This window comes from Hippocampus bargibanti, linkage group LG12, assembly GCF_051943395.1.
Source record: "Hippocampus bargibanti isolate YZ-2025 linkage group LG12, ASM5194339v1, whole genome shotgun sequence".
NCBI classification, from domain to species: domain Eukaryota; kingdom Metazoa; phylum Chordata; class Actinopteri; order Syngnathiformes; family Syngnathidae; genus Hippocampus; species Hippocampus bargibanti.
This window is the reverse complement of record NC_142745.1, coordinates 5,925,710-5,938,367: the sequence shown is the minus strand read 5'-3', so window position 1 is coordinate 5,938,367 and position 12,658 is coordinate 5,925,710. Positions and strand designations below refer to the sequence as shown.

The following is a 12,658-nucleotide window of genomic DNA, read 5'->3' as shown; positions in this document are numbered from 1 at the left end:
GCAGCATTCAAATAAAGTAAAACTATACGCACCACTTGATGACAATGTTCTGATCTTGGATTACTGTACTCTATCGTACTAATATACTCATTTGCTAAAACTATACTCACAATTTGAATCATTGTGAGCGCAAACACACTCCATTTGCTTCTTGGCCAATGAGCGCTTTAAAAACGCATCTTTATAGGAGTAAAGTAGTGGCAACAATTTCTGTCAGAGAATTCCAGTGAAATATTGTACGTACATTATGCAATACGTTTGAAGACAAATTAGTATCCCATTTTCCTCTTTGCTCACTATCTTCGTCTTTGAATGCTCCTCTATGCTAAAGAGCAAAAATACAGTATATGTGTAGGGGCCCAAGAGACAACATTAGCGTATTCCTTTTGAAATGCAGACATCGGTTTTGATCAATGCTTTGGAGAAATTTTTTTTAAAGAGGTCATGAATTGATAGTTTTTTTAGATGCCCTCTCACATGGGAGTCACTCGCACAAGTGCAGTTCAAAGTGTGGAATATAGTTTGCGATACTGTATGTTCCATGTTCTTCTTATGACATTGTTTAACTTTGTACTTTCATGTCATTGGAGAATTCATTATCAGATATGATTCCCAACTTGGCTGGACAATACTTGTTTGTTTCGTGTTGGTGATTTGACTTTGAAAATGTAAGTTTGTATAGCGCTGGTTCAAGGTTTTGAGAAGGACAAGCTGAACGCAACACAGATGGCAGGTAACAGCTGAATTCCTGTTTTTTTTTTTTCAACCCATTTGTATTATGATGGACACGTTCCATTTCGTGTGCGGTGCCCGATATGACGTTTGAATGCAGACATTTCATTTTATCTGTCAAACTGAATAAAAAGAGTTTTTTTTCAAAAGCTACAAAGGCTTCGAGAGGTCTTGATAACTTGGAATGTCAGTCTATACGAATAAAGCAACAGACACATGACTAAGATGAATCTTTAAAAAAAAATCTATGTTTTTGATTTGTGGGAGAATACTAAAACAATATATGTAAAACTGATATACACATACATAATACCGGTAGTTTAATATTACTATTAAAATATCTTAACTTGCAAGTCACCCTTGATTTGTATTGTATATAAAACTTGAAGTTTAGAATTGAAGGGGTCATACTTACACAAACAAAAAATAGTCTATATCCAAGGAACCAATTACGACATTGACTCGGGTCATGTGACCTTCATTTTCTAGTGATAAGGATGAGTCGACTCGATGAGTCGAGAAATTTGGAGTGAAAGAAAGTAGACATCGTGCAAACTCAGTGCACCTCTGAACTCTGTTGATTTGGATGTGTGGTGTGTGTGTCATTTCTTCCAGATTCTGGCCATTATCTCCATCCTCTTCATTGTGCTGTCCACCATCGCTTTGTCCCTGAACACACTGCCAGAGCTGCAGGACACGGATGAGTTTGGTCATCCCACAGACAACCCTCAGTTGGCCCACGTCGAAGCCATCTGCATCGCCTGGTTCACCATGGAGTACCTGCTGCGTTTCCTCTCTTCCCCAAACAAATGGAAGTTCTTCAAGGGGCCCCTGAACATCATCGACCTGCTGGCCATCCTGCCCTACTACGTCACCATCTTCCTGACGGAATCCAACAAGAGCGTGTTGCAGTTCCAGAACGTCCGACGCGTGGTGCAGATTTTCCGCATCATGCGCATCTTGCGTATTTTGAAGCTAGCTCGGCACTCCACAGGGCTTCAGTCGCTGGGTTTCACCCTCCGTAGGAGCTACAATGAGCTGGGCCTGTTGATCCTCTTCCTGGCCATGGGTATCATGATCTTCTCCAGCCTGGTATTCTTTGCTGAGAAGGATGAAGAGGATACCAAATTCAAAAGCATCCCGGCCTCATTCTGGTGGGCTACGATTACAATGACCACAGTGGGATATGGAGATATTTATCCCAAAACATTACTGGGAAAGATAGTGGGAGGCTTATGCTGCATCGCGGGCGTCTTGGTGATAGCCCTGCCGATCCCCATCATTGTCAACAACTTCTCGGAGTTCTACAAGGAACAAAAGAGGCAGGAAAAAGCCATCAAAAGGAGGGAGGCCCTGGAGAGGGCAAAGAGAAATGGCAGCATTATCTCCATGACCATGAAGGATGCATTTGGCCGCAGCATAGAACTCATGGACATCATGGTGGAAAAAAAGGATGACAAAACGGGAAAGAGGCTTCTAGTGAATCATGTATCTCACAGCCCGAAGAAAGGGAAACCTCAAGTCGAGTTGGAAACGAGTCCCAGCAGCACCAAGCGTCACCTGGAATCATGTCACCAGGAGCAAGCCAAACCTTCGGGAAGCCCTCAACATCTCAGTGCTCAGACTCTGGAGGAAATGTACGACAGCATGGCCAAGACACAGTCGCAACCCGACCTCAACAGCAAGGAAAAAGTGCTATTGAAACCCAGACGTCACAGAGCGGAATTTGAAATGGGAGCCGTGACGGATATGAGGAGCATGTCCAGTATCGACAGCTTCATCAGCTGCACCACAGACTTTCCAGAGAGCTCTCGTTTCAACATTCTCGGCAGGGTCAGTACCAATCCAAGCCTAGAACCCACCTTGGAGAATGACAATGAAGGCACCACCACACCCCTGACCGGAAGAGGTCCAAAGGATCTTCGTTGTAGCAATCCACTCAAGGGCCCTTCGGTCAAGGTGACCTTCAGCGGAGGACGGGATTCAGGGGGCGGGGTACTCTCCGATGGCTCTTCAGTCCAGAGCCCGGAGGTGTCCGTCTATACCACTGCGAGCACCAGGACGCCCAGCAAGAGTCCGGAGAACTTACCTCCGCACATCTTCACATTCCACGACGCTTCCATCCACAAGTTCATCGACGCCGACACAGACGAGGAGGAGCACCTACACGATTCATCGGTCGTCAGCCCGGCGCAGAGACTCCTGGACAGAGCCAGTTCCAGATTTGGCTATCAGGGAGCCAACCACATGGAGGGCTTCCAGAGGAAACTGGGCAGTCATAGCGCGTGGAAGCGAGACGGGCAGGAGAACCACCTGGCTGAAGTACGGCCACTTCAGGGAGACAAGAGTCATTCAAAAACGTAAGCGTGACCCGAGTGAGTGCACTCGGAAACAAGACAATGGAGAAGCACAGTAAACTCTGATTGAAAAAAAATACATGATATGACTGACATTTCCGACGTGTGAAGGAGTAGTTGAAAGAGAGAGCACAACATAACCTGTGAAAAGACTTGTGGGTGATAGGAATATTGTTTCTGTTCTGCTTATTACTACATTCATTCATTTAGCGAAGAGCCAATTCTCCTTGTACGAGAATTTTTACGAGAAGTTTTTTTTTTTTTTTTTTTTTTTACGAAAAGCAATCTACTACTATCAGTAGCAGACAAACCACTTGCAGTCTTTTGTCACTTTTTTGTGCCGTCTACAACACGTTCATATTCACCAAATACATGTGAATTTTTTAAAACAAATTTAACACTTGGGGATTGATTGTGTATATTAGTTTGACATGACCTAGATTTCTCCCGTCGAGGAAATATTACAAATATGATGTTCTAGAAATGATTCATTGTGGCATTACTTTGGTACTGATGTGTAGTTTGCCACTGTTAGCCTAGTTCGTCAAAAAAAACTGGCCTTAGTTGATGTTGTCCAGAGTTTGGTCTCACTATAAGTTGAACAGATGCAACGCAAATGAGTGTGTGCAATAATTATCTACAATGTATCTATTGTTATGTCCGCTACCGGTCTATCAATTTGTGTTCAGTAGGACTGCTTCTGTCCATTTGTGCTTGTCCTTGTTTTGCACATTCAAAAAAGTGGAAACCCTTATCCCCAAAAAGACGACACCTTAACGTGAGGACAACTGTATGCGTTCATGTAGGGATGTTGTACAATGTATTACTTCAAAAAAGTAGGATAGTATATTCAATACCTGTTTATTGTACAATGAAAAGAAAGTCATTTATATTTTTAAGAGATTTTATTAAGAAAAAGGGACTCTTAGATATACTGTCCGAAGCTCATCGTTGTGCATTTCGGTGTATGAAATGCATCATTATGGACTTGCATTGATCAGATGATAGTAAACAGTAGATACCTTTGTAATATTTGCTCATGTGTCCTTGTGCAAACGTCTCTCCCTTTACCCTTTGTGCAATACGAAGACCAAAGAATAACTACTCTTTGATAGCTCATTGAAGGTGATGACTTTGTTTGCAACATTCAGTAGAATAAATGTACAACTTACTTCAGGGAGCTCATTTATTTAGCGAAAAATCAGTGAAATGAATGAACTGGGACCGGTTTGCGTGTCGTTGGTATCGTCCGGCACAGAAAGAATAAATAAGTTAAATTATTGCTGTTTCATTCATTTCTGAATCCAATCTTTTATTTTGAAAAATGACCGCATCCTCTGTCAGATTCGTCTACAATATGTCACTCTTGACGCATGTGAGGGCGTGATTCCTGGTCACGTGATATGTTACCGCTAATATGAAACCCAAAAACTAGCAAAATTACTGACATAACAGATGCCTTTGGAAATTTTGGAGGGGGAACGTGAAAAGTCCCAGCAAAGAGGCAAGAAAAGGAGCCTACGACTTTCAAGAAAAAGGCTACATTTAACAGAAACTATCAGGTGTCCTACCTAAAACACAGATTTATCTAAACAGGAGATTCCCATAGCAACCCCTTATTTTTCACACACCTATTATTTTAAAGGCACGTTTAAATGTTACCATAGCGACCAGAAAGTGTTGGGGTCACATCGGACATTGCTCATGTCCTAATTCGCGTTTATCATAGTTTTCATGCAAGTCATATCATATGAAAATACTGCTTGACATTAAACATTTTTGACCATCTGGTTATTTACAGTTTGCCATCCAAACACGGAATTCACATGTTACAGATGCAGGTCCTGATCAAAGTTAGCAAAACTGTATTCTTGTGCCTTGGCTAGCATACAAAAAGAAGATCCTCATGCTGTCTGTCGTATGGATGTATCTTCAACATCCCCAGCTACTATACTTTGTTTTTTTATATAACAGGCAACTAGATTTGCTAATTTAAGGCGAAATAGATGATGGGCATAATTCCCAATTACCACTTACAGACATTACTAAAATTGTCGTTGAGCACTTTTAAGTTGTGCATGTGAAACTAGTGAATTTAGTGCCGGATGTCACCTCATAAAGCTATTTGTTCCATGCAGAAGGGGTAAATCTGTAGAAATTATGTGACTCCTCGCAATCAATAATCATTACAATCAAGAAAATAGCATGTTGATATGTTCAACACGGTAATATTAAAAAAAAAAAAAAAAAAAAGATCCATTGACTCCAATGAGTAGCCTTGATCTGCGTTTTAACATTTTCAAATCAAAATCACCCTTGGTAAAGTGGACAATCACTGTTTCCATGGTGACTGGATGGCTCACTTTTGATGCGAGCATGGGTCTATCTAATTGGTCGTGAGAAGTCCTCTCACACAACTAAAGGAAAATGTCAGGAAAAAAAATACATATGTAAATAATGATGGATACATAAATTCATTCTGAAATTGAATGGAAAAACATTTTAAAAAATGCCTTGACACACCACAGAGAAGAAAATTTTGTCTACATCCTAAATTTGAATGAATTTGAATTTAAAGAAAAGTATACAAAATGAGTCTTCAAAGTTGTGAAAAATCAAGCGTTCGCTCTCCTCTCTGATTCTGGGAGGGACTGTGTCGATTGTCTTGAAACCACGCCCTACTCGAATATCAGCAAACGCCACTGTGACCTAGCAAAATGAATGCCACTTTGTCTAGCACCTTATACCTATAGCTGGAATATATCCACCTGTGCAGGGCTTTTCCACATCGCGACAACAAGGCGTTCTAATTCAGCCACACATCAGAGCAAAAGTGCCAAGCCAGATTATTATTTTTTTTTATATGGCCCCAACTTTCTTTGAATCATGAGGACATGGCTTGCATTTCTTGTGCTCTTTTGGCAACAGAGGCCAATGTACTGAAATCTAGCTCAATAATACCCACAGCAGTCGAGCACTCTATTTTCATTGTCAAAACCCGCCCGAGTCGTTTATGCAGAAAGGCGAAGGGAAAATTGCCTCTAGGTTGAGATATCCTTTGTGAGGATGCGTGATGGTTCTATAAATATCACGACATGAATGTAACTGGATAGTCTGGGACAATAAAGGTGTCTTTGGACAAAGGGTGTCACGGAGTTCATGCGGAACAAACTTTCTAACTCGGCGAACTATTGAACCCACAGGAAACGATACAAGCTGTCACTGGTGAAGGAGATTTGTGACAACTCGGCCATGAACTGCACATGGGAGATTGTTGCATATACTGAGACAAAGGCCTTGGTTAGAGCCATTTCATTTATCTTGTGAAGCATATGGGACGTTTATATCACAGCATTCTGGTGAGCTTTCACGGCTCCTGGAGGGAGCCATGAAAGCGAGGCGAAAGTGATGAAAGATACCACAAAATGGCGCCAAAACACTTTTTTATTAGACCGTGTCCTAATATCAACAATGTTTGTTCCTTGTGGGGTCGCTGAGAGTGGCATCAGTTCCCACTCAGCGACACTCTGGATGGTTGTTTGTCTCTATATGTGTTTTGTGACTGGCTGGTGACCAGTTCGAAGTATATTCTGCCTCCTGCCCAAAGTCAGCTGGAAAGCCTCACACAACACGCCGCGACCCTCTACGTACGAATAGTGTTGAAAATTGATGGATGATCTTTCCTTGTACACAAAGATATCACAAGGTGGCGCCAAACACAATTGTTACACAAGACGGACCATTTCAGAAAGTCCAAAAACGTTTTACAGTATAGGCTACGTACGTTTAGTATTTGAACATAAATATGACAACAATTCGGGGCTGTTTATAAAAAATGGAATTTCAACAAAAGTGTGTCGAGGTTTTCTATTCACTGTCGCTACATACAGCCATAATTTCATTCTTTATTCATTTCCTGTAAAAGAAATACTACCGGTAAATTCATGTCCCCCTCGTTTGGTCCACAGGTCAAGCTGAGAAAGGGCTCTTGTGCTAAAAAAAAAAGTTTCATTCGTATTCAAAACAGTCACACATACTGTACATGTTGACAAATCTGTATGGACGAGGGCCTAATAGAATGTATTTTAAACAATACATAATCTCTTTAAATGATAATTTGGATGTCATATGGATTATTTTCCAAAGTCGTTTCTCATTTGTTTACCCTTATGTCCCGTTGTTGAGTGATACTTAGAGTCGATTTTTTTAAATTCTTTACTGCCTGAGAGCAAAAAGATTTTCGTAATTTATTCTCAAAACACAAGACGTTGAGGATAAATCCAAGCACGTGTTCCAATTGAACCAATACATTACACTTTGTCTCTATCAGGGAGGACATTAACCTCTTTAAGCCACTCATTGTGTCTCACTGGACTGCCCATGTGTCTAACAAAATCGTGTGTGCGTGTGCGTGCGTCTGTGTGTTTTTACAATCATTGTAACAGTCGGTTGACTTTGTCGTATAATCCTTGACGTTCGATTTGGCGGCATGGAGCGCTGTTTGACAAACTGACCTTGTAAATATAGTCGAAGATGTAGTCTTAAATCAGGGGTGTCCAAAGTCGGTCCTCGAGGGCCGCCGTCCTGCCTGTTTTCCAGCTCACCCAGGAGAAACGCACCTGATTCAAATCAACAGGACCATTTTGATGATGCTTCAGAGCTGGCTGATGAGCTGATCATTTGAAACAGGTGTGTTTGTCCTGGGAGAGTTGGAAAACAGGCAGGACAGCGGCCCTCGAGGACCGACTTTGGACACCCCTGTCTTAAATGGTCTGATTTTGAGCAATTTTGAAGAAATTGTCTCTCTATAAGACTGATTAATAAAGGAGATACACCAGCCTGGGTCCCACAAATCTGACTTTGTCACAAAAGTTATTTTCATTTTTTTAAAGAACGAATTAAAAAGTGAGTCCAGTATATTAAAATGCACGTGAACAAAACTAAGATATGATGGTCAAGTGTGCCGCTTGTGAGTGTATATCTTGTACAACAGCACCCTCTTGTGGTCCAACATGCGTAATGCATCCATGCAATTAAACCTTTCATGATTGGATGGATGGATAAACAAACAATTAATATAAAAATAGTCACGGTCATTGTTCACTTGAAAACGTGTTGAATCAAAATAAGGGTTGTGATTCTCACTTTCTCATTGTTTATTTAAATTGTGTCAACCGTGACCCACATTTTTCAAAGAACACGTAATGTTCAATCCAGTCACAACTACAGATTTAGATTACACAAAAACCACGAGGTAACATACGGTCTAAACTGCTGGTTGTGGTTGTTGTTTGTGACAAAAGTACACATTTCCCTCATTGTTAATGAGAAAAATTCAAACTATTTGGGATTTGTGTACACGTGCTAAAACGTTTATCACCTTAACATATTTAGTCTGGATAATCTGTTTGACGTCATTAATCATTCATAACTCCTAACTACAAACGTTTTGCATAGCAGACATGGAAAGCACACATAATGCTTGCTTGTATAAAAATTTTCAGAGGCGACATTGTAGTTTGCCTCAGAAAGCCGTTTTGACTGTGAAACAATACAAATGGTTGACCTTGTAATATTACATATATAGTACTGTATACCACAAATTAATGGATACGTCTTTTTTAAAGTCAAGAATAAGGCAGTAGTCGTTGAAATGTTAAATGTTTCCTCAATATATCACAATGTATATAGATAAATTGAAATGTATTTTTTTTTATGAATTCTTTGATTTGGTCTGTATAGAAAACATGACAACAGTTGAGTTTTTTGTGAGTTTTTAGAAATTGGTGTTAGCACACTTCCTGTGTGCGTATTGTATTACAGCAGACTGAAACAATACTAAAAACCTATCACATCTCGGTTTATCAGTATTTGTGAGTGGTGTGCTACATTTCTCCACACCCCGTACATTTGCCAAGAGCAGATATTTTCTTTTTTATCCCCCCAAAAAGCATTTTTCATGGTGGTCAACTCTTCACGGGTTTCCGCTATTCACGAGGTAGCCCGGTCTCGAATCCCGCGAATAACGGGGGTCGACCGTATTGCAATATTTTCTACGGTGTAAATAATTTTAGGACCGAGTAGAATTCTGAACGCTCACTGATTCGTCACTCACTTTCTGACATGAGACAAAAATGCTTGACCTATTCCTGCCGCCAAGCGTGTAACTCCAAATCCTAATCCGGTTATATAAAACGTCTATCCATTCCGTACCACACAACACACGACAAAGTTGTCCCTGGTGGCCGCACCATGATCATCATCGTGGACCTGCTACTGATGCTCATCGATCTGACCTACGCCATCCTGGCCGCCGTGGTGCAGACGTTCCTACGGCCGAGGCTGAAGAGCATCGACGGGGAACTCTGCCTGATTACCGGGGCCGGGGGTGCCCTGGGTCGCCTATTCGCCCTGGAGTTCGCAAAAGAGGGCGCTCGTTTGGTCCTATGGGATTGCAACGCGGTCGCCAACGAGCGAACCGCCCAGCTGGCCCGGGAGCTGGGTGTCAAGGTGCACGCCTACACGGTGGACCTGTCCCGGCGGGAGAGCATCTACGAGGCGGCGGGTCGGGTGAGGACGGAGGTCGGGGACGTGTCCATGCTGGTCAATAACGCGGGCGTGGTGGCCGGAAGGAGGCTACTGGAATGCCCCGATGAGCTTTTGGAACGCACCCTGCTCGTCAACTGCCACGCATTGTTCTGGGTAAGATTCGACGCATCCACACAAATAGCCCAATACTTAGGAGCAGAGTGGACACGTACTTTACCAAACAATATTATATTATTGGTGTTAAACAAAACTTTACAGTGTTTGCCAAGTAAAATTAAAGTTTTATAATTAATTAAAATCTTAAAAATGCATCGAGGTCAGTTCACTGTAATGTACTGTAATACCAAATGGTATGACGTCAAGAAGTATAAGTACATTACTGTATTGAAGTGGTTTACCTAAAAAACCTACCTATATACATCATTCAAATGTGGCTCCATGCTGGGGAAACCACATGAACCATATACTCGCTTGACGTGAGTTATGTAACATCGATTCAGTTGGTATTTGTGCACTGGACTGTGAAGGAACCAGGCGATCCTACACAAACCCCAAGAGGCCTTAATGGTCATCGTGTATAGGAGGCAGCTGAGTCTTGGCAAATCTTTGTGCTCAATGCTAAGGGCCATGTATACAGAGGCGGCCTTTTCTTTAAAGTGTTGGCGCTCACGACAACATCAAGTTAAAGCATGTGAGTCTAACGATGATCCTCTTACAGCACCGGTCTTGTGCTAAAATATGAAAGCTCATTACAATGGTATAACACACCTAGCGGATTTATTGATTATAACATTAGGTACTTCAGCACGATCTCGTGACAGGCAACAGACATGTTTAATATGTTGTCCCTCTCACACAGTGTTCGCTACTGCATTAGTAAATCTGAGTGAACGCTGGCGTGTGTGGCCGCCGCTGCTCACCCACAGAAAAAAACATATCCCGTGACTGTAAAGTGACCTTGAGAGTTTTGAAAGGCGCTTAGAAATGAAATGTATTATTATTATTATTATTATTATAATGTAGACCACTGGTGTTAAAATCAAGGCCCATGGCCAAATCTGGCCCGCCACATCATTTTATTCGGACCGCGAAAGCAAATCAGGCACGTCATGCTCGCTAAAGTCCAACCCAAAATTTCAAATTGTCGTATGTAAACTACAATAACAGCCACACTTACAAGAGTAACATTTTCTTTCTCGCTCAGATGACAAAGGCCTTCCTGCCTCAGATGAAGTCTAAGAACCACGGCCATATAGTAACTGTTGCCAGTGCCCTAGGCCTCTTCAGCACCGCATGTGTGGAGGTAAGACAAAAAGTTTCAATATTTCTCAAAACTTGGGATTCTCAAAGTGTGGTCAAGTAGGATCGCTTTTGTGGTACATGACAGTCACAGACTTAAAAGGTTCAAATTGTACATATATTGTTTAGTTTGGTTTAATTGTAGCCGTTTACCTTTTAGATACAATGCACAATTTTAATTAATCAGGCGGTGGAAGAAATAAAAGACAGGAAGTGAATCATAGCGAAATAGATGGTGTCCCATCAGAGGTCTCAAACTCGCGGTGCGCGGGCCAAATGCGGCCCCCGAAAGAATGTATTGCGGCCCGCCTTGATATGAAAGATTAATGTTAGTGCGGCCCGCATGATTGTTATGAATGAAACTTGTGTGTGGAGCTGAACAAGTAGGCAAGAGAAGCCATGTTTAGTTCATGTTCAATATTTTCTTTGTGTTAAGAAAGTTAAAGGTTAAAGAACTGTGAATACAGACATTTGAAACTTTATTGAAATAATTAGTTTTCCTGTGTTTTTTTCAGTCGTCTGTATCTGCCTTATGATCATTATAATTTTATTTATTTATTACAGGTTAATTTATTTTTTATTCATTTTTCCATTTATTTATGTTTTGTGTGTTAAAAATAAAGATTTTGAAAACATTGGAATGTGTTATCTGTGATTTTCTTGTGGAAATCCTGATGCGGCCCAGCCTCACCCAGACTCTGCCTCCAGCGGCCCCCGGGTAAATTGTGTTTGAGACCGCTGGTTTACATGTTTAATACGATACCGCTACATTTTTTTGCAGGATTATTGTGCCAGTAAATTTGGGGCAGTCGGTTTCCACGAGTCGCTAACACATGAGTTGCTCGCAGAAGAACTGGATGGAATAAAAACCACGCTGGTTTGTCCTTACATTGTGGACACGGGGATGTTCGCGGGCTGCGAAATAAGGTGAAATTCTTGAGTAAATGTGTCTATTTTCAAGGTGACAAAGTTCTAATCAGTACATTTGGACATTCAGGAAGGAGCTTCGCAGTTTAATCCCACCTCTGGAGCCCCTGTACACCGTTCAGCAGTCCATGGCGGCCATTTTGTCAGAACAACAAATGATTTGCATCCCTCGCCTTATGTACATCCCATTTTTGACACGAGCGTAAGTTCAGTGCATTTTTCGCACTAACAGCTGAATATAAACACTTTAGGATCACGGCGGCAACTTTTTGTGCTCTCTTTCTTTGTAGTTTATTACCATGGGACGCAAACGTTGCCACGTATCGCTTCATGGGAGGAGACAAATGTATGCTGCCCTTCATCAAGAATGTTGAACGGAGGACATGCAACGGCCATATCAAATCATCATGAGACTACCTTTGTTGTGTCTACACTATTTAAACATTTTTTTCTCCTTTTTGCCGTAATGGAGTTTATGATTACAACACATTTTAAATGAGATCTATTTTTTACATGACATCTCTGAATTTGAAGGCAGGACACCGAGAGGAAGACCGAAGAGGAGGTTTATGGATGTTGTCAAAGAGGACATGAAGGTAGCTGGTGTGAGAGAAGAGGATGCACAAAACCGGGATAGATGGAGGACATTGATTCGCTGTGGCGACCCCTGAAGGGTAAGGCCGAAAGGAAAAGAAGACCTCTCTGAATTTGACAGCAATAAAATAGCAATAGTGTAGTTTCCATTTTTAGCCTAGCATATAAAAATGATTTTTTTTCAAAATCAGCAAAGTGCA

The 12,658-nt window shown here is 41.5% G+C and overlaps 2 protein-coding genes across 2 annotated transcripts in view; both read left to right on the top strand.

The window, feature by feature from the left end:
• LOC148890169 (potassium voltage-gated channel subfamily B member 1-like) overlaps window positions 1-4,335 on the top strand; it is a 39,266-nt gene extending 34,931 nt beyond the window's left edge. The window contains exon 3 of the mRNA XM_089010541.1: window positions 1,348-4,335. Within this exon, the coding sequence (XP_088866667.1) occupies window positions 1,348-3,096 (1,749 nt within the window). The 3' untranslated portion in view covers window positions 3,097-4,335. The remainder of the gene's footprint in view (window positions 1-1,347) is intronic.
• Window positions 4,336-8,386: 4,051 nt separating this feature from the next.
• On the top strand, window positions 8,387-12,622 carry LOC148890168 (retinol dehydrogenase 10-B-like). The gene is made up of 5 exons (XM_089010287.1): window positions 8,387-9,791; window positions 10,843-10,941; window positions 11,719-11,864; window positions 11,935-12,066; window positions 12,155-12,622. Exons 1-5 carry the CDS (start codon window positions 9,342-9,344, stop codon window positions 12,273-12,275), a joined length of 948 nt encoding a protein of 315 aa, XP_088866413.1. The 5' UTR covers window positions 8,387-9,341; the 3' UTR covers window positions 12,276-12,622.
• Window positions 12,623-12,658: the final 36 nt, after the last annotated feature.

What these genes read in the sequence shown, in the direction of transcription:
- LOC148890168 (XM_089010287.1), top strand. Translation starts at nt 9,342, where the DNA reads ATGATCATCATCGTGGACCTGCTACTGATGCTCATCGATCTGACCTAC. An exon ending in TTCGCGGGCTGCGAAATAAG is followed by an intron (nt 11,865 to 11,934) that starts GTGAAATTCTTG and finishes TTGGACATTCAG; the next exon opens with GAAGGAGCTTCGCAGTTTAA. An exon ending in ATCCCATTTTTGACACGAGC is followed by an intron (nt 12,067 to 12,154) that starts GTAAGTTCAGTG and finishes CTTTCTTTGTAG; the next exon opens with TTTATTACCATGGGACGCAA.